We start from the raw sequence: 21,369 nt of genomic DNA on the forward strand, positions 1-21,369 counted from the left end.
TTTAAGGTCTATTTTGTCTGATATGAGAATTGCTACTCCAGCTTTCTTTTGATTTCCATTTGCATGGAATATCTTTTTCCATCCCCTCACTTTCAGTCTGTATGTGTCCCTAGGTCTGAAGTGGGTCTCTTGTAGACAGCATATATATGGGTCTTGTTTTTGTATCCATTCAGCCAGCCTGTGTCTTTTGGTGGGAGCATTTAATCCATTTACATTTAAGGTAATTATCGATATGTATGTTCCTATTCCCATTTTCTTAAATGTTTTGGGTTTGTTATTGTAGGTCTTTTCCTTCTCTTGTGTTTCTTGCCTAGAGAAGTTCCTTTAGCATTTGTTGTAAAGCTGGTTTGGTGGTGCTGAACTCTCTCAGCTTTTGCTTGTCTGTAAAGCTTTTAATTTCTCCATTGACTCTGAATGAGATCCTTGCTGGGTCGAGTAATCTTGGTTGTAGGTTTTTCTCCTTCATCACTTTAAGTATATCCTGCCACTCCCTTCTGGCTTGCAGAGTTTCTGCTGAAAGATCAGCTGTTAACCTTATGGGGATTCCCTTGTGTGTTATTTGTTGTTTTTCCCTTGCTGCTTTTAATATGTTTTCTTCATATTTAATTTTTGATAGTTTGATTAATATGTGTCTTGGAGTGTTTCTCCTTGGATTTATCCTGTTTGGGAATCTCTGTGCTTCCAGGACTTGATTAACTATTTCCTTTCCCATATTAGGGAAGTTTTCAACTATAATCTCTTCAAATATTTTCTCAGTCCCCTTCTTTTTCTCTTCTTCTTCTGGGACCCCTATAATTTGAATGTTGGTGCATTTAATGTTGTCCCAGAGGTCTCTGAGACTGTCCTCAGTTCTTTTCATTCTTTTTTCTTTATTCTTCTCTGCAGTAGTTATTTCCACTATTTTATCTTCCAGGTCACATATCCGTTCTTCTGCCTCAGTTATTCTGCTATTGATCCCGTCTAGAGTATTTTAAATTTCATTTATTGTGTCTTTCATCGTTGCTTGGTTCCTCTTTAGTTCTTCTACATCCTTGTTAAATGTTTCTTGCATTTTGTCTATTCTATTTCCAAGATTTTGGATCATCTTTACTATCATTATTCTGAATTCTTTTTCAGGTAGACTGCCTATTTCCTCTTCATTTGTTAGGTCTGGTGTGTTTTGACCCTGCTCCTTCACCTGCTCTGTGGTTTTTTGTCTTCTCATTTTGCTTATCTTACTGTGTTTGGGGTCTCCTTTTCACAGGCTGCAGGTTCGTAGTTCCCGTTGTTTTTGGTATCTGTCCCCAGTGGCTAAGGTTGGTTCAGTGGGTTGTGTAGGCTTCCTGGTGGAGGGGACTAGTGCCTGTGTTCTGGTGGATGAGGTTGGATCTTGTCTTTCTGGTGGGCACGTCAACGTCTGCTGGTGTGTTTTGGGGTGTCTGTGGCCTTATTATGATTTTAGGCAGCCTCTCTGCTAATGGATGGGGCTGTGTTCCTGTCTTGCTAGTTGTTTGGCATAGGGTGTCCAGCACTGTAGCTTGCTGGTCGTTGAGTGAAGCTGGGTCTTGATATTGAGATGGAGATCTCTGAGAGATTTTCGCCATTTGGTATTACGTGGAGCTGGGAGGTTCTTTGTGGACCATTGTCCTGAAGTTGGCTCTCCCACCTCAGAGACACAGCCCTGATGCCTGGCTGGAGCACCAAGAGCCTTTCATCCACACAGCTCACAATAAAAGTGAGAAAAAATAGAAAGAAAGAAAGAAAGAAAGAGGATAAAATAAAATAAAGCTATTATAATAAAAAATAAGAAAAAAATTATTAAGAAAAAATTTATTAAGAAAAAAATTTTTTTAATTTTTAAAAATAAATTTATTAATTTTTTATAATAAAAAAGTTATTAAGTAACAAATTTATTAAGAAAAATTTTTTAATTTTTTAAAATAAAAATATGAAAAAACTTATTAAGAAAAAAATTTTTAATATTTAAAAATAGAAAATAAAGAAAAAATTATTAAGAAAACATTTATTAAGAAAAAAAAATTTTTAAGTACAAAAAGAAAAAACAACGGACGGACCGAACCCTAGGACAAATGGTGAAAGCAAAGCTATATAAAATCTCACCCAGAAGCATACACATATACACTCACAAAAAAAGGAAAAGGGGAAAAATTAATATATCCTGCTCCCAACGTCCACCTCCTGAATTTGGGATGATTTGTTGTCTATTCAGGTATTCCACAGATGCAGGTACATCAAGTTGTTTGTGGAGCTTTAATCCACTACTTCTGAGGCTGCTGGGAGAGATTTCCCTTTCTCTTCTTTGTTCATACAGCTCCCGGGGTTCAGCTTTGGATTTGGACCGGCCTCTGCGTGTAGGTCGCCTGAGGGCATCTGTTCTTCGCTCACACAGGACGGGGTTAAAGGAGCAGCTGATTCGGGGGCTCTGGCTCACTCAGGCCGGGGGGAGGGAGGGGTTCGGATGCGGGACGAGCCTGCGGCGGCAGAGGCCGGCGCGATGTTGCAGCAGCCTGAGGCGCGCCGTGCGTTCTCCCAGCGAAGTTGTCCCTGGATCACAGGAACTTGGCAGTGGCGGGCTGCACAGGCTCCCGGGAGGGGCGGTGTGGAGAGTGACCTGTGCTTGCACACAGGCTTTTTGGAGGCGGCAGCAGCAGCCCCAGCGTCTCACGCCCGTCTCTGGGGTCCGCGCTGATAGCCACGGCTCGCACCCGTCTCTGGAGCTCGTTTAGGCGGCACTCTGAATCCCCTCTCCTTGCGCACCACGAAACAAATAGGCAAGAAAAAGTCTCTTGCCTCTTCGGCAGCTCCAGACTTTTTCCCGGACTCCCTCCCGGCTAGCTGTGGCGCGCTAACCCCTTCAGGCTGTGTTCACGCCGCCAACCCCAGTCCTCTCCCTGGGATCCGACCGAAGCCCGAGCCTCAGCTCCCAGCCCCCGCCCGCCCCGGCGGGTGAGCAGACAAGCCTCTTGGGCTGGTGAGTGCTGGTCTGCACGGATCCTCCGTGCGGGAATCTCTCCGCTTTGCCCTCCGCACCCCTGTGGCTGCGCTCAACCCCGTGGCTCCGAAGCTTCCCCCCTCCGCCACCCACAGTCTCCGCCTGCGAAGGGGCTTCCTAGTGTGTGGAAACCTTTCCTCCTTCACACCTCCCTCCCACTGGTGCAGGTCCCGTCCCTATTCTTTTGTCTCTGTTATTTCTTTTTTCTTTTGCTCTACCCAAGTACGTGGGGAGGTTCTTGCCTTTTGGGAGGTCTGACATTTTCTGCCAGCGTTCAGTGGGTGTTCTGTAGGAGCAGTTCCACGTGTAGATGTATTTCTAATGTATCTGTGGGAAGGAAGGTGATCTCCGCGTCTTACTCTTCCGCCATCTTGCCCAGACCTCCCCTCAATTCTTTTTAAATTGAATGTAACACTGATCCAAACTTACCAAAAGTAGAGGAAAAAAAGTGGGAAGGTAACTAACTACAAATTTCATTTATGTATATCAGTTCATAAATCATACCTGAAACAATGTGAAAAATACTGCAGAACAAAAGAATAATCCAGCATAAACAAGTGGGAGTTTTTTTTCTAGGGATGCCAGGAGAGTCAGATGGAAGGAAATCTATTACTGCAAATCATTATACTGATTGATATTAGGAGAAAATTGGATTATCTCCCAGATGTAAAACGTATAAGATAAAAAAACCAATGATCAGGACTTCCCTGGTGGTGCAGTGGTTGAGAATCCACCTGCCAATGCAGGGAACATGGGTTCGAACCCTGGTCCAGGAAGATCCCACATGCCGTGGAGCAACTGAGCCAGTGTGCCACAACTACTGAGCCTGCGCTCTAGAGCCCGTGAGCCACAACTACTGAGCCCACGAAGCCACAACTACTGAAGCCCACAAGCCTAGAGCCCGTGGTCCGCAATAAGAGAAGCCACCACAATTAGAAGCCTGCGCGCTGAAACAGAGTAGCCCCGCCCCCGCTCGCCGCAACTAGAGAAAGCCCGAGCAGCAGCGAAGACCCAACGCAGCCAAAGATAAATAAATAAATAAATAAATAAAATAAAATAAAATAAAACTCAGAGGAAAACATAGAGGTTTAAAAAAAAAACCAATGATCATTCCAAATAAAAACTCATAATACACTAAGAATTGTTGGCTATTTCTTTAACTTGATAAAACCAATAATCAGCATCATATTAACGGTGGGACCACAAAAGCTGTTCCATTAAAGTCAGGAAAAAAGATGAAATTGGTCCCTGTCAGGACCTGACATGTCTTAGTTAGCCAATGATGGTTAAGAAATTAGAGACTGAAACTAGAGGAACAAATATTGGAGAGGAAAAAATATATAACTTTTTTGAAAAGATAGGTGCCCTGCACGTACCAAAACTCTGTGAAAATGAAGAATGTGAAAAACAATAAATGTAAAAAGCTAAAAGAAAATTTAGAATGATAATTATATAAATTTGGGGACAAGGGGTCTTGCCACGTTATTCTTTATAAAGGAAAAGATGGCCATATCTCAACTAGGAGTACTTATAATATGGCAAAAGAAGCCAAGGAAATAATAAAACTATATCAGTGACCTGACACAATTCCAATCATTCACCCCACATCTCTCTAATCACTCACCCCAGAGACCCCCTTCACTAACCTCACATAGTCTCCATCACGCACCCCATAGACTCCATTACTGACCCCACAGATCTCCATAACTTGGCTTACTGAACCCCAGCCCCCCATCACTAACCCAAGGGGTCATTCCTGGTAAAAGCCAGTATCTAGGTGAGTTCTTGTAACAAAGACCCCTTCTGCTGCTTTTTATCTGTCCCCTTCTCTCAATCCTCACCTATTTGCCACCACTGTGCATCCTCATTAGCAGCTGTGAAGTCAGTTTCCCATGGCCAACAAGGGCGCCTTTGTGACCGCAGGGATTTTGCTCCTGGGGGCTCTTCAGTTGCCGCGGGCACTCAGTGGTGTTCCCCACAGCGTTGTGTTCCCAGCGAGTGGCAGATTGGATCTGTCCCTCTGGCAGAGGAGCTGGCCTCGCTCTGGTGGCCTGTCCTTGTACCCTTGGGATGGGACAGCAGGAAGCGGGTCAGCTTTTAGGAGTTTTGGAACTGCCTCGCAGACTGTAAATTTGGAGCAATCTCTCTTCCTGTTTATATAGTTAAATATAGATATAAAAACATAACATTACATAGATTAAATTAATCACATAGATATTGCATAAAGATGTTTTAGCTATGTGATTTATGTAAGGTGTAAAAATAGTTTTCATGAAAATTGTTGAAACTTGTGCTGGTTATATGACAGGTCACTGTGCTTTTTAATTACCTTTTGTCCATGTTTAAGTTTCTATAATAAAACTTAAAAAAAAATCATTATTTTGGGACTTCCCTGGTGGTGCAGTGGTTAAGAATCCGCCTGCCAATGCAGGGGACACAGGTTCAAGCCGTGGTCTGGGAAGAACCCACATGCCGTGGAGCAACTAAGCCCATGTGTCACAACTACTGAGCCTGCGCTCTAGAGCCCGGGAGCCACAACTACTACTGAAACCCTTGTGCCTAGAGCCCGCTCTCTGCAACAAGAGAAGCCACCACAATGAGAAGCCCGCCCACAGCATTGAAGAGTAGCCCCGCCTGCCCCCCACCCCGCTCACCCCCCCACCCCGCTCACCACAACTAGAGAAAGCCCGCATGCAGCAACAAAAATCCAATGCAGCCATAAATAAATAAATAAAAATCATTATTTTGAGAACTGTAATGATAATAAACATGCCTCTGTTACCCAAAGCAAGTTCATGTGCTCTATGCACAGTGAGGCCAAACAAACTGAAAAGTTAGAGTTTGGAGCAGAGAAAGATTTATTGCAGGCCAAGCAAGGAGAATGCATGGCTCATGATCAAAAAACCCAAAGTCCCCAGTGGTTTTTGGGGAGAAGTTTTTAAATAGTCAAAATTTGGGGTGAGGGCTGCAGGGTGTGTGACTTTCTTGTGATTGGTTGGTGGTGAGGTAACAGGGTGGTGCTCCGGAGATCTCGTGCTCAGCCTGAAGTTACCATCCTCCACCTGGTTGGGGGCCTTAGTTCCTGAGGAAAAACTCAAAGATATTGTTATGTATATTCCTTGAGCAGGAACCAGGACCCTGCTTTAATCACTGCACTATTGTTTCTTGACTGCTCCTCCTTTGTTTCTGCATTCCCTCTCTTCCCTAATTAGTAACTGTTTGAATCTGCCCTTTGGAACTCAGGGAAGGTGTAGGAGGCTGAGTGAAGCCTATTTCCTACAAACAAGAAACTGGGGAAACGGAAAGGATTTGTACCCTGGAGGGCCCCACAAGTTCCTGCTCAGTTTCACCTCTTCTCCCTGCTTTTTAAATTGTACTTTTTAATATGTATTTTTCCCCCTTTTCATCCTTACTTTTAGTCCAACTCCAGGCACACTCCTTAAAGCATTGTGTCCTTTATGTCTAGTGACATATAGAATACATATTTCACCATCAGTTAATGTTTGTAAGTACATAGGGTGAATTGAAACCGCACAGCTCAGATGGGATTTGAACCCAGCCAAAACTCAGATTGGGACTCGAACCCACTGTCTCTTAATTGAAATCACTCACCTGGTCTCAGGACTTAATCAAGCTTAGGTTCTTTATGTCTTGTCAGAGAAAGAATTCAGTGAGAGACAAAGTGATAGGTTAAGAAGTGGATTTACTTAGAGAGATACACATTCCATAGACAGAATGCGGTCCGTCTCAAAAGGCAAGAGCATCCCCAAAATAAGGGGTGGTTAGTTTTTATGGGCTGGGTAATTTCATAGACAAATGAGTAGGAGGATTATTCCAACTATTTTGGGGAAGGGGGTGGGGATTTCCAGGATTTGGCCACCACCTACTTTTTGGCCTTGGAACTGTCATGGCGCTGGTAGGTGTGTTATTTAGCATATGCTAATGTATTACAATGAGTGTATAATGAGGCTCAAGGTCTACTGGAAGTTGAATCTTCTGCCATCTTGGACCTAATCGGTTCTAATCAGTTTATGTTGTACCCTCAATGACTATGTCATTCTTTTAAAGGTTGTGCCTTGCCCCCTTCCCTCCTGTTTCAGAATCAGCCACTATATTTCACCATTATGCAACTAAATCCTCTTATGACCACTAAATGTCTTCATCTTAAGACTCAGAAAGATGCCCATATATCTAAATATCTATATCTAGATATAAGTTATTCTATATATTTCCATATGTGTATATTCATATATATTTTATTTATAAGAAATACATTTGTGTTACACACACATATATGTATATATATGTGTGTGCATATATATATGTATTTTATATATATATATAAAATTGAAACTGAGCAGAACCCTATGGGGCCCTCCTGGGCACAAAAACCTTTCTGTGTTCCTCATTTTCTCATTTGTAGGAAATAGGCTTTATTCCACCACCTCCCTTACCTTCCCTGAGTGTCAGATTGTTACCAAGGCTCTTGCTCCATAATCATACCCCTGCCCCTCCCTCGAATGGAAACCAATTGCTCTTATCTAAGTTTCAAGAGGAAGCTGCAAAGAGAAAAACAACTGGTTAGAACCAACTAGGCCCAAGATGGCAGATTTGACTTCTAGTAGGCCTTGAGCCTCACTATATGTTCATTGTAACACAATAGCAGGCTAAATGACAAACCCACCAGTGCCATGACAGTTGACAATTGCCATGACAACAATCAGAAAAGCCCATACAAGGACTGAAAAGGAGTATTGCCTCAGTTCCTGTCCAAACCACACCCCTGTTCTCAGATAAGTCACTAATATTCCTCCCTCTTTCCAATTCCCTCCCTTTTACCTCAACCCTCCTATATATATGGTGTCTCCACCCAAATTGGGTTGAGAAGTTGATTTGCAAACTAGGTTTCTGCTTCTCCATTCTTTGGCCATTGAATAAAGCTTGTGCTGTTCCAGTCTCAGCATCAGTTTCGTGATTGGCTGTGCGAATCTGATCGGAAAAAGAATCTCCCTGGCCCAGACAAGGCATCTCGGCTGGGGCTAGGACTCTGGTGCGGGTCTGGTCGACCAGTTCGGTAATGAGATCCCACAGGTTAAGGGCTCAGTCCTGCAAGACTACCCTCTCCACCCTCACTTCAGATGCCAGATTGTCACCTATACTTCTGACCAGTTTCCATGAAGCAGAAATTTGATTAATTCACAGAACTCAGAGAAACATTTTACTTACTACATTACAGGTTTATTATAAAAGAATATAACCTAGGAACAGCCAGATGGAAGAGATGCATAGGGCAAGATGTCTGGGAAGGGGGAGCGGAGCTTCCATGCCCTCTCTAGGTGCACCACTCTCCCCACATCTTCACATGTTCACCAAACTGGAAGCTTTTTATTTCCCCTTCTTACCTGAAGGATAGTTTCACTAGATAAAGAATTTGCACTTGACAACTCTTTTCTCTCAGTACTTTAAAAAATATTATGTCACTAGTGAGAAATCTACTGTCATTTTTTTCAGTCTTTTTCTTTTTTGCATTTAAAAAAATTGAGATATAATTGACATATAACATTGTGTAAGTTTAAGGTGTACAATGTGTTGATTTGATGTGTTTATATACTGCAAAATGATTATCACCATATCATTAGCTAACACCTCTATCCTGTCACAAATTACAGTTTCTTTTTTGTGGTGAGAACAATTAAGATTTGCTCTCTAGGCAACTTTCAAGTATATGATACATTATCACTAGCTATATTCACCATGCTGTGTATTAGATCTCCTTTATTTATCTATTACTTGCAAGTTTGTACCCTTAAACAGTATCTCTGCAATTTCCCCACCCAATCTGCTGTCATTTAAATTGGTGTTCCCCTAGAGATAATGCTTTATTTCTCTCTGGCTGCTAAAAGGGAGCAGATTTTGCCACCCCAAACATGCCTCTTCAGCATTTTTTTTTTTTAATTAATTACTTTAAAATTTATTTTTGGCTGCATTGGGTCTTCGTTGCTGCACGCAGGCTTTTCTCTAGTTGCAGCGAGTCAGGACTACTCTGGTTGTGGTGCGCGGGCTTCTCATTGCAGTGGCTTCTCTTGTTGCGGAGCATGGGCTCTAGGTGCACGGGCTTCCATAGTTGTGGCACATGGGCTCAGGAGTTGTGGCTTGAGGCCTCTAGAGCGCAGGCTCAGTAGTTGTGGTGCACAGGCTTAGTTGCTCTGCAGCATGTGGGATCTTCCCAGACCAGGGCTCGAACCCGTGTCCCCTGCACTGACAGGTGGATTCGTAACCACTGAGCCACCAGGGAAGCCCTGGCATATTATTTTAAGCTGGTTATTTTTAAAAAGACAGCAGCCCTGAGAGAAGCTCTGAAAACTGAGTAGAAGTTACCCTTTTGTAAGAGACCTTTACATTTATAAGGGAAATCTCCATTTGTTAGGTGTCTCCCTTCTGTACCAGGAAGAGAAAGATGATTTTAAATCTCTAGAACTTCTTATCAATGGAGAAGGCAACAACTTAAATCTACATAACAACCTTACCCCTGTTTACTGTGCTTTTCCTGGTCACCTCCCATAACTGACTTCCCTCCCACCCCCTCCAACATTTTCTTCCACCTTTAGCTGGAAGATAGTATTTAAGGTGATGGCTTTGGCCATTTCAGAGAGTTACTCAGTTTTCCTGGGTATCTCCCATGTATACAGGAGGTATACATGTTATTAAACTTTTGTTTGTTTTTCTCCTGTTAATCTGTCTTATGTCAATTTAATTATTAGACCAACCAAAGAACCTAGAGGAAAGAAGGGAAAATTACCCCACCCCTTCACTGTTTTCAAGTTATTTTCATTGTCTTAGTTTTCAAAAGTTTAATTATGATATATATGTATTTTAAATTTTATTTATTTATTTGGCTGCATTGGGTCTTAGTTGTGGCATGTGGTATCTTTCATTGTGGCGAGTGGGCTCCAGAGCATGCAGGCTCAGTAGTTGCAGCGAGTGGGCTCAGTAATTGTGGCACGTGGGCTTAGTTGCCCCACAGCATGTGGGATCTTAGTTCCCCGACCAAGGATCGAACCCGTGACCCCTGCATTGCAAGATGAATTCTTAACCACTGGAACACCAGGGAAGTCCCCCTAATTATGATATATTTTGACATGAATTTCTTTGGGTTCATCATACTGAGATTCCCTCAGCTTCTTGGATCTGTAGGTTTGTGTCTTTTGCCAAATTTGGAACATTTCATTAATTATTCAAATACTCATTTGGTCTCAGGGTCTTTCTTTTATCTTCCTGGGAATTCCATAATATGAATGCTGGGCTTTTTGTTATTGTCTTACAGGTCTATGAGACTCTGTTTAATATTTTCTGTCAATTTTCTCTCTGTTGTTCAGATTGGGTAAGTTCTATTGATCTGTCTTCAAGTTTACTGATTCTACCTTCTGTCACCTCTACTCTACTAGTGAGCCCATCCAGTGAGGTTTTTATTTCTGTCATTGCCCTTTTTGGTTCTATAATATCCATTTGGGGTTTTAAAAAAATAACTTCTTTGCTGAGATTCTTCTCATTTTTCATTTGTTCCAAGAGAATTTGTAGAGTTTGTAATTGATTGTTGAAACATTTTTATATTGGGTGCTTTACAATCTTGTCAGATAATTTGAACATGTGAGTCATCTCAGTGTTGGCATCCGTTGATTGTCTTTTCTCATTCAAGTTGTTATTTACTTGGTTCTTGATGTGACAAATGATTTTCTGTTGTATTCCAGGCCTTTGTCTATGATGTTAGGAGACTATGGGTCCTATGAAAATCTTTCATTTTAGCAGCCAGTCACCCTGTTTAGGTTTGGCATGAAAGTTTCGGCCTAATTTTGGTGCTGTGGTTCCAATGGCAGTTTAATTTTCTGAGCCTTTGTGGTGTTATTTTTATCTGCTTGGACTATCTGGTGCCTCTGGGGCTCTCACTTGCCTTTGCTGGTGCTGCTTAAGGGTGAGAAGGATTTCTACAGGCCAGACCTCTGGGTGTTCCTCAGTGGTAGAGGGATGTGATGAGCTCCACTGACCAGTGCCTTCTGGCTGCCCAGGTGTCTCTGTGCAGCCAGAAGGGGAATCTCAGGTCAAAGTGGCATCCTGGCTCAGGATGATTGCTGTGGCTAGGTCCCTCTTGCTGGTTCTGCCCCTCTTGCCTGCCTGGTGACTCTGGACAGGGGAGAGGTTTTCCAAGTCTGGTCGACTGGTTGGATCCTTCTTTCTAGTTTCACCCACCAGCATCATGTTTCCTGTTGGGAGAAGGGAATCTCAGGTCTCTTGGGCCTTCAAGGTAAAAGAAGTTTCCAGCCTGGCCTCTTGCTGTGGCTGTATCTCTCCAGCAGTGCCCCCCTGCCTGGTTCTTTCAACTTGACCACCATCAATGGCATATTGCCTAGAATTGTGCCATTTGATATTGGAGACACCAGCCACGTGTGGCTACTGAGCACTTGAAATGAGGCTAATGAGACTGAGAATTGATTTAAAATTTTACTCATTTTAATTAACTAAAAATTTAAAATAGATACTCAAGTGGAAGATCCAGTGCTTCAATAAAATGCAATACAATTTTGGATTAAAAGATCTGAAATGATGTCCTGTCCCCATTGACCACGTATTGAGAGTCACAACCTTTCCCTGGCAAACCTTTCAAATACCTAGCTGCCATCTGAAAGAAAAACTGTTCTAAATGTAATGTTATACATTTTGGTAATATTAGACATTTTTTCTGTTAAAAAAATACTCAATTCAGTTATTGGAAAACTTTTAAAGTATGTTTGAAACAACCTGTGACTATTAATCTACATTTTCTTTTTTAAAAAAGATTATTTATTTATTTGGCTGTGCCGGGTTTTAGTTGCAGCATGTGGGACCTAGTTCCCTGATCAGGGATTGAACCCGGGCCCCTTGCATTGGAAGTATGGAGTCTTAACCACTGGACCACCAGGGAAGTCCCTAATCTACATTTTCATCTGTAAATTTTATGAAGTCTACATATAAATCAAGTATTTTGATGAAAATTTAGCATTCAAATTGAGATGTGTTGTAAGTATAAAATACCCATCTGATTTCACAGGCTTACTACAACAAAAAGAATGCCAAATATCTCATTAATAATTTAAAAAATTGATTACATGTTGAAATGATAATGTTTTGGATATGTAGTTTAAATATATTATTAAAGTTAATTTCATTTGTTTCTTTTTCTTTAATGTGTCATCTGTCTGCAGCACCTCATGCGAAGTTTCCTCCTCCTTTTCCACCTGTGTTGGAAATTGAGGCTGATGCTCTGTTTGTTTGTTTGTTTTAGTTTGGTTTTTTGGCCACGCTGAGCGGCTTGCAGGATCTTAGTTCCCTGACCAGGGATTGAACCCGGGACACGGCAGTGAAAGCACCAAGTCCTAAACGCTGGACCACCAGGGTAATCCCCAGGCTGCTGCTCTGTGTCAAAGTGATTTAGATTCTCCAGGCAGGAGTAAGAAGTTTCATTCTTTTTTTTTTTTAACACCTTTATTGGAGTATAATTGCTTTACAATGGTGTGTTAGTTTCTGCTTTATAACAAAGTGAATCAGCTATACATATACATACAATTTGGAACAGCAAAGTTATTTCTACATAGTAACAGAGATGTTCACATTTCATTAGTCAGGGAGACTAAAGTCTGCCTCCCACACAGAGCCATTGGCCAGCTGCACCACCTGCCCAAAGCAACCTCAAGCCTTTGCTCCCACCCACTTCCACTTCCCTCACACAGCTGTGTCATCTATCTGCACCCCCGCAGGCTATGCACTGCCCCCTCCCTGCACTGGACAATGAGGACCTCACTGATTTACAGACCAGGAAGCCTCATATACCTAGGGAGGCCAGAGCCCCATTCTTACTCAGCCATTGGTTAACTGTGCCTTTTGTCTACAGCCTCTCAGGTGCCACTTTGGCTGCCTTCTTTCACATGGCCGTGGGGGTTACTACCTAGCATCAGTTTACTATAGGCTGAAGAAGCTAAAGCCCAATTTCTGCAGGCATTGGCTAACTATTTTTCTGTAGCAACTCAGGCTAGACCCTGCCTCTCTCACTCTGCACATAGCAACAGGGGCTTCTCCCTAGTAACAGGCTGCTGCTTCATCCCATTGGCCATCGGAAACTAGATCCCACCTTTCGTACACAGCCATTGGCCAGCTGTACCATCTATCTACATCCCCTCAGACTTGGTCTAGACAAGAGAGCTCAAATTGCTGGCTTCCATTAACTCTTCCACCACCACTGCTCATACGGTAGGACCTTGAATTTGGTCATTTGTTATCTGACCAACCATCAACGACTCTCTTGTCAAAATCTAAAATCCAGGCTCCTGTAATAACATTTCTACTACCTTTGGACCAAATTTCAACCCTATCAGTATTGCTCTAGTCTGACCTGTAATCTACAGCTCTGATAATTCTTCCACCATCAATGCCTTTCTCGTATCTTTTAGCATTCAGCCTTTAATTAACTATTCCTCCATCAATGTCTCTCTGATCTGGAGCTTGAACCCAGGCCTGTTAATTTTTCCACCATCAATGCATACTAGGACTGATCTCAAACTCGACATCTGTGGACCTTCCAACATTAATGACCTTGATAAAGTCCATCTGATAAAGACCACAAGGGTCACATCCATAGTTGGACAGAAATGGGTTTTTTTTTAAACAAGTTTTTTTAAAATTTATTTATTTATTTATTTTCAGCTGCGTTGGGTCTTCGTTGCTGCATGTGGGCTTTCTCTAGTTGCGGCAAGCAGGGGCTACTCTTCATTGCAGTGCGCGAGCTTCACATTGCAGTAGCTTCTCCTGTTGTGGAGCACAGGCTCTAGGCTCACGGGCTTCAGTAGTTGTAGCACGCGGGCTCAGCAGTTGTGGCTTGCGGGCTCTAGAGGGCAGGCTCGGTAGTTGTGGCACACGGGTTTAGTTGCTCCGTGGCGTGTGGGATCTTCCCGGATCTGGGCTCAAACCCATGTCCCCTGCATTGGTAGGTGGATTCTTAACCACTGCGCCACCAGGGGAGCCCAGAAATGGATTTTAACTTGCTGCAGCAAGGGAGACCAAACACCGTAGGAATTGTGGAGGATCTCACTTAGGGTGGCCAACTTGTTTTAGTTTTGCCTGGGACTTTCCTGATTTTAGCACTGAAGTTCCCTTGTTCCAATAAACCCCTCAGTCCTGGGCAAACAGGTATGGTTGATCACCCTAGTCTCACCAAAGAAAGGAAGAAATAGAATTATGGTAAGTCCCCTACATACGAACAAGTTCCATTCTGAGAGCGCGTTTGTAAGTCCAGTTTGTTCGTAAGCCCAACAAAGTTAGCCTAGGTACCCAACTAACACAATTGGCTATATAGGACAGTACGGTAATAGCTTTATAATACTTCTCACACAAATAATACATAAAAAACAAACACAAAAAATAAAGAAAACATTTTTAATCTTACAGTACAGTACCTTGAAAAGTACAGTAGTACAGTACAACAGCTGGCATACAGGGGCTGGCATCAAGTGAACAGCAAGAAGAGTTACTGACTGGAGGAGGGAGAGGAGGTGGGAGATGGGAGAGCTGAAGGATCGTCAGCAATGGGAGACGGAGGGCAAACTGCAATTTCACTCACGCCTGACATTCATGGCACAGGTTCTGGTTCCTTGCTGGATTCAGTTCTATCTAGCCTCTTTTTTCATCATAGGTGGCATGGTAGCACTGGATTGCATTCTGAACGGCTGCTGCAACCTTCGTGTACTGTTCTACGTTCGGGTCCTGTGCCTCAAAAACTAACAGTGCCTCCTCAAATAAAGAAAATCCCCTTGCCATTTCCTGCATCGTGAATCTCTTCGGTTCTTCAGTAGTACCAACTACAACACCGCTGCTTTTACACTTGCTTCCGGACATCCTGGGCTTGAAATAAAGATACTGTACTACTGTACTGTATACAGTATGGTACTGTAAAGTACATAAAAGCACAACCACTTATAGAGGATGCACACACATGACAATGTACACCAGACATGTGAGCTAATTTACGTGATTGGACATGTGAACGCACGTCAACATCTTCGAAAGTTCGCAACCTGAAGGTTGTATGTAGGGGACTTACTGTACTACAAGATGTTGGGGAAGAGTGGAGTTCAGTTAAAATTTAAATGAAGCAGTGTACTGATTAGCCCAAAGCAAAGTAGGTTGGTATGTAAAAGAGTCAATGTCAAGTCTGGACTGTGAGGTGGATCCCGGGTCCTTTTTATTTAGAAACGCTAAATTAAAAAAAGATGTGACATACTGTCTGCTAAGGTTTCCACTACAGATGCAAGAAAAAAGTGTCCTTATGCTTTCTGTTTGTCTGATTGTGGCAACCCAGATTGAATGGGGGAATACAGGGAAAAATTGCAACTGACAAATAACCTTGTGAACAGTAAAAGCCTCCTTTATTTCAAAGAAGAGTTTATAAGAACAGTATTGGAAAATTATTCCCCTACACCCTTGCCTTCTGATTTTACTTTTAAAAGCATAAGGGTTCAGTCTAAGCATGGTGGGGAGGGATAGTTAGGGAGTTCGGGATCGACATGTACACACTGCTATATTTAAAATGGATAACCAACAAGGACCTACTGTATAGCACAGGGAACTCTGCTCAATGTTATGTGGCAGCCTGGATGGGAGGGTAGTTTGGGGGAGAACGGATACGTGTATATGCAAGGCTGAGTCCCTTTGCTGTGCACCTGAAACTGTCACAACATTGTTAGTCGGCTATACTCCAATATAAAATAAAAAGTTAAAAAAATAGATGTGACATGTTTGCTTCAGATACCCCTTGTTTGAAGCTCTGAACCTGGGTTGGAAATCGAGTCTGCTTCTCTGTGTCAAAGTGACTTGAATCCTCCAGGCAAGAGTGGGATGTTTTATTCTTACTGACATAATTTCAATTAACAAAGCTTCTGATAGTCTATGATTTTAGAGAACAAGTTTTCTGGGACTAGGGTAAGGCAAGAGAGACACTCACTTCAAAGTGCAAAATTTAAGGGGGGCACCAAAAGACTCAGTAATCAAAACAAATAACATTTTAGTGCAATATTTTCAAAAGTCAAAATACAAGAACATTGATGATTGAATCGTTAATAGAGAACATGAAGCCAGATCAGAAAAATGCAACATAGGTGTTGGTAGAGTTAAGAAAGGTTCAGGTTTGAGATCAGCTCAGAGAGGCATTGATGATGGAAGTAAACAGGGTCTAGGATTTGAGACGTTGACCAGAAGTCACAACAATAATAAGTTTTGGCAATTTATGTCGAGGTGCGTGTGTTACAATAATATTCTCATATTTGCCATTCTGTCTTTCATCCAGTTCATAAATACTGCTGGGGAGACAGAGAAAATGGGATAATCTGAGAGGCTAACATTCTAGCTCTCCAGATTGTTGAGCTGAGGTCCAGAGAAAGGAAATGAATGTCCTCAGGGTACCCAGCAATCCATACTCAAGCTTAGCCAGGGTCTACCTGCTAGGTTGGAAACACCTTACGCAGGGAAAAGAGCTCTTTACCTCTTGTCAGAGTAGGCTCCCTGCAGGAGGGTATACTAGGACTAGCTTATAAAGACTGTGTATAGGAGTTCAGAGGTGAAGAACACCCAGAATTCTCTTCTCTCCCAAGAGTCAGTAGCAGCTCCTGAATTTCCATATAAGAGAGGGTAACCTGGTTGACAGCAGGTGTTGGGGGCATGTCTTGGAGATGCATTTTCATCGAAAGTGTGCTTAAAATGTTTTCTAAATATTTTTCTATTGATAATTTGCTGAAAAACATTAGTTGTCCAGATCAAAGGCTAGTATTATTATTCTCACCTACTATCATTTCAGTGGGGTAATGGGATTGAGGGGGATTAAAGACCCCTCCATATCTGTTCCACAGTCCGTCAAAAGGAGACTGTACCACCTTGACTCCTCCCCTCTCTTCTACAGTGGTATCGCCCAGGAGGAACTTTTCCCCCCTCTTCCCAGTGGTATCTCCCTTGAAGATCGGGACACATCTCCCCTCCCCCGAGTTGGGGTTTGGCACCTCTGCTTCTGTAAACTTTGCACAAACCTATAGAACTCGGTTCCAAAGACCAGCTTCTCCTGGAAGCTTGTCTTCAGAAAGTTTCTACCCATGAACGACACCCCCCTCCGTCGCCTATGGAACAGCCCACTGTACGGAATGGATGCTATGATGGCGGCCCTCATGGTGGAAAGCCTCGGCGCAGCCATGTTCCTCTCTCGGCACCGCTGCTCATGGACAAAGTCTCTGCAGATCCATAACAGCACCTTGTTCAGAGTGAGTAGACCACAGTCGCACAGCTCTTGTGTGATCGTGTGCGAAATTAACAGCCCCAGAAGGGGCAGGTTCAGAGGTGAGGACAGGAAACGGAAGTGGCCCTCCGAGGCTGTTTAAGTCTTGTTGGCGCGCGGCACTAAAGCGAGTGCACGAGGGTTTGTGGCGTGACAGTCATCAGTGATTTTGAGGTGATGGCTTTGTTGGCTTTTGGGAATGACAGTTTGTGGGGTCAGTTGGTGGGGAATTAAAGAATCTGGTGAATGGGAGTGTATGCGGGTCAGGGAGGGATGGAGGCTTCTGAGGTAGTCAGTTCTTTTTTAGATTCCTTGCTGCATTTTGTTGTCAAGTCCTAATAGTGTGTGTGCTTTTAGATTTTTTCCTCAGTCTCCCCAGAGATTTGCTAATTTTATTAGCCTTTCCAAACTACCAACTTTTGGCTTTGTTGATCCTCTCTGATGTACCTTTGTTTTCTCTTTCCCTAATTCCTACTATCTGTGCTATTTTCTCTTTTATCTAACTTCTTGAATTGGTTGTTAATTCATTAATGTTCAGCCTTTCTTTGTTAAAAGGCATTTGAAAACATGAATTTCCCTTTAAGAGTCTCTTTAGTTGCGTTCCACAAAATGTTATATACACCATCTTATTATTGAGCTTTGTGTTTAATTTTTCTTTTTTATTTATTCTTTACATTACTATAATGTTTTGGGAGGGCTGACATTTTAATTAAATTTTTTATCCAGGGGTATGGTATGTCTGTGTGACTATTTTATATTTGTCAATTTTTTTTTACTTTTTAAATTTATAGGTGCAGCTCCTTAAATAATTTATTTTACATATTTTATATTTTTCTTGTTATCATTACTAACGGATTTTTTTTCCGTTTTCATTTGGTCATTGTTATTATACAGGGAAAAAACTATCTGCTCTTGTAATTTTATCTTGTATCCAGCCCCTTATCAAATTACCCTATGACTTCTGGTAGAGTCTGGGGTAGGTTTTCTATGTATAAAATCATATCACTGGCAAAGAAAGCTACATTTTCATTTCTTTTTTTTTTAACTTTATTTTAAATTTTATTTATTTATTTATTTATTTATTTTTGGCTGTGTTGGGTCTTTGTTTCTGTGCGAGGGCTTTCTCTAGTTGTGGCAAGTGGGGGCCACTCTCCATCGCGGTGCGCGGGCCTCTCACTGTCGCGGCCTCTCCCATTGCGGAGCACAGGCTCCAGACGCGCAGGCTCAGTAGCTGTGGCTCACGGGCCTAGTTGCTCCGCGGCATGTGGGATCTTCCCAGACCAGGGCTCGAACCCATGTCCCCTGCATTAGCAGGCAGATTCTCAACCACTGCGCCACCAGGGAAGCCCCATTTTCATTTCTTTGCAATATTTATTCTGATTATTTCGTCTTCTATTGTGTAAGCTAGAGCCAGAAAAAACAATTTTGAGTTGTATCAGACATCCCTATCTTTTTACTAATTTTAATGGCAGTTGCTTCATCATTTTATTTTTTAGCATAGTATTTCAGGGATATGTTTTGTAAATGATTTTTGTGATATTTAAGTGATTTACTTCTTCCCTAATTTTAGTTTGAGTTTTTATTAGTAATGACTGCTGAATTGTGTCAAATGCTTTTTTGGTGTAAGTTAAAAGCAGCATGTTTCCTCCCCCCCCCTCCCAGTTTGTTGATTTAATAAATATTATTAATGTTGAATCATCTTTTGGAAAGAAGAGGCTCAGAGCTTCTCTGCAGAAGAATTTAAGAGGGATTTTTCACCCTAAAATGGTGAAATAATTAAAGTGGACAGAAGAGACCCCTTTCATTAAGATCACCAGGTTTCCAGGTTTTTTGCCTCCACAGTCACTCACCAGGACCCCATGGACAAGTCCTTCCCCTGCCTACCCCATGGGGCTTCAGCACCATTCACTGCCTCACTTCCACCTTCTCCCCAAACCCAGACCTGCCGTGAACCTGGAATTGAGGGAAGAGCTGGTTGGGTAAAGTGTGAAGCACCCCCTGTGGAGCCACCCAAGAGTAACGGACTCTGAGTTCATTAATTTGACTCCAAATATCATGATTGTTTCCCACAATCTACCCTCACTAATACTCAGAGTGGGAGTTGCTGAACTTTGTGGGGTGAATGTGGAATGACAGTGATGACATGGATACTATCCTTTTAGGATTTGTTGGTGTCTCTGTGGAGCTGTTGAACTTTCTGCATATTGGAGGCTGCAGGATCTTCCATTTATTCTGACTGCAGCCCACATACAAAGGCCTCTCCAGCTTTGGAAGGTGGGCTGGTATTCGGAGTCAACATGCCAGCTAATGGGAAATCACCCCAGAGGTTTCCTGCCCTGGTTCCAGGACAACCTGGCAGATCATTTGAGGTAAGTAAGAGGAGCCTACTTTTTCCCATTTTTTTATTTTTAAAAAAATTTTTAGACAAAAATTTTTATTTTTTAGACAAATTTTGATTTTGAGATAATTGTAGATTCAAATGCAATGTACTGATGTACTGTTTACCCAGTTTCCCCCATCATAGCATCTTGCAAAACCTTGGTATTGATACAGTATCACAACCAGGATATTGACATACAGAACATTTCCTTTACCACAAGGATCTCTCATGTTGCACTTTAATAGTCACACCCACTTCCCTCCTCCCCCTCTCCCTCCTTAACCCCTGGCAACCAATAATCTGTGCTCCAGTTCTATAATTTTGTTATTTCAAGAGTGTTATATATGTAGAATCATACAGTATGTAACCTTTTGGGACTGGCTTTTTTTACTCAGCATAATTCTCTGGAGATTCATCCAGATTGTTGCATATATGAATAGTTTGTTCCTTTTTATTGCTGAATAGCATTCCATGGTATGGATTTACCACAGTTTGCTTAACCAGTCACTAGTTGAAGAACATCTTGGTTGTTTCCAGTTTTTGGCTGTTATGAATAAGGATGCTGTGATTGTGTAAGATTTTTGTATCGAAGGAATGCACGTGAGTGCAATTGCTGGATTGTATGCTAAGAGCATTAAAACAATTAAGTGACCTAATTTTTAGTAGTTCTAGATTTACAGAATAATTGAGATGGTAGTATTAGTGTGGTACATTTGTTACAATTAACCAATATTGATACATTATTATTAATTATAGTCAACAGTTTACGGTAACGTTCACTCTTTGTGTTACACATTCTATGTGTTTTGACAAATACATAATGACATATATCCACCATTACAGTTCATACAGAACAGTTTCATCTGTGCTTTAGCTATTCATTCATCTTTCCTCTCCCCCTGCCTGAAACTCTGGCAACCACACCTTTTTACTGTCTCTATAGCTTTGCCGTTTCTAAAATGTCATATGGTTGGAATCATACAGTCTGCGGCCTTTTCAGATTGGCTTCTTTCACTCAGCAATTTGCATTCAAGTTTCCTCCATGTCTTTTCATGGCTTGATAGCTCATTTATTTTTATCACTGAATAATATTCCATTGTATGGATGTACCACAGTTTGCTTATCCATTCACCTATTGAAGGACACCTTGGTTGTTTCCAGTGTGGGGTGATTATGAATAAAGCTGCTATAAACATGTATGTACAGGTTATGCTGTAGACATCAGTTTTCCATTCATTTGGGTAAATGACTAGGAGTGCAACTGTGGGTCATATGGTAAGACTTTGTAAGAAACTACCAAACTGTCTTCCACAGTTTTTCATCATTTTCATTCTCACCAGCAATGAATGAACATTCTTGTTGCTTCACATCTTTGCCAGGATTTGGTACTGTCAGTTTTTTGAATTTTAACCATTCTAATAAGTGTGTAGTGGTATCTTATTGTTGTTTTAATTTGAAATTCCATAATGAAAAATGATGTTGGACATGGTTTTACATGCTTATTTCCCATCCGTATATTTTCTTTGGTCAAGTGTCTATTCAGATCTTTTGCCCATTTTGTAATGGGGTTGTTTGTTTCTTATTGTTGATTTTTAAGAGTTCTTTGTATATTTTATTTTATTTTATTATTTAAAAAATTTTTAAAAAATATTTATT

General features: G+C 41.8%; 1 protein-coding gene across 4 annotated transcripts in view; it reads left to right on the top strand.

Moving 5' to 3' along the window:
• Nucleotides 1-8,464: 8,464 nt before the first annotated feature.
• ZNF157 (zinc finger protein 157) overlaps nucleotides 8,465-21,369 on the top strand; it is a 51,867-nt gene continuing 38,962 nt past the window's right edge. For 2 of the 4 annotated variants that reach the window (XM_082378211.1, XM_082378214.1), the window contains exons 1-3: nucleotides 8,465-12,473; nucleotides 16,968-17,319; nucleotides 19,496-19,702. In XM_082378211.1, the coding sequence (XP_082234337.1) occupies nucleotides 19,641-19,702 (62 nt within the window). In that variant the 5' untranslated portion in view covers nucleotides 8,465-12,473; nucleotides 16,968-17,319; nucleotides 19,496-19,640. Of the gene's footprint in view, nucleotides 12,474-15,278; nucleotides 17,320-17,513; nucleotides 19,703-21,369 lie in introns of those variants that run through there. The other 2 variants (XM_082378212.1, XM_082378213.1) reach the window with 2 other exon arrangements.

The sequence above is a fragment of the Balaenoptera borealis genome (assembly GCF_965194805.1).
Source record: "Balaenoptera borealis genome assembly, chromosome: X".
In the NCBI taxonomy this organism is placed as follows: Eukaryota; Metazoa; Chordata; class Mammalia; order Artiodactyla; family Balaenopteridae; genus Balaenoptera; species Balaenoptera borealis.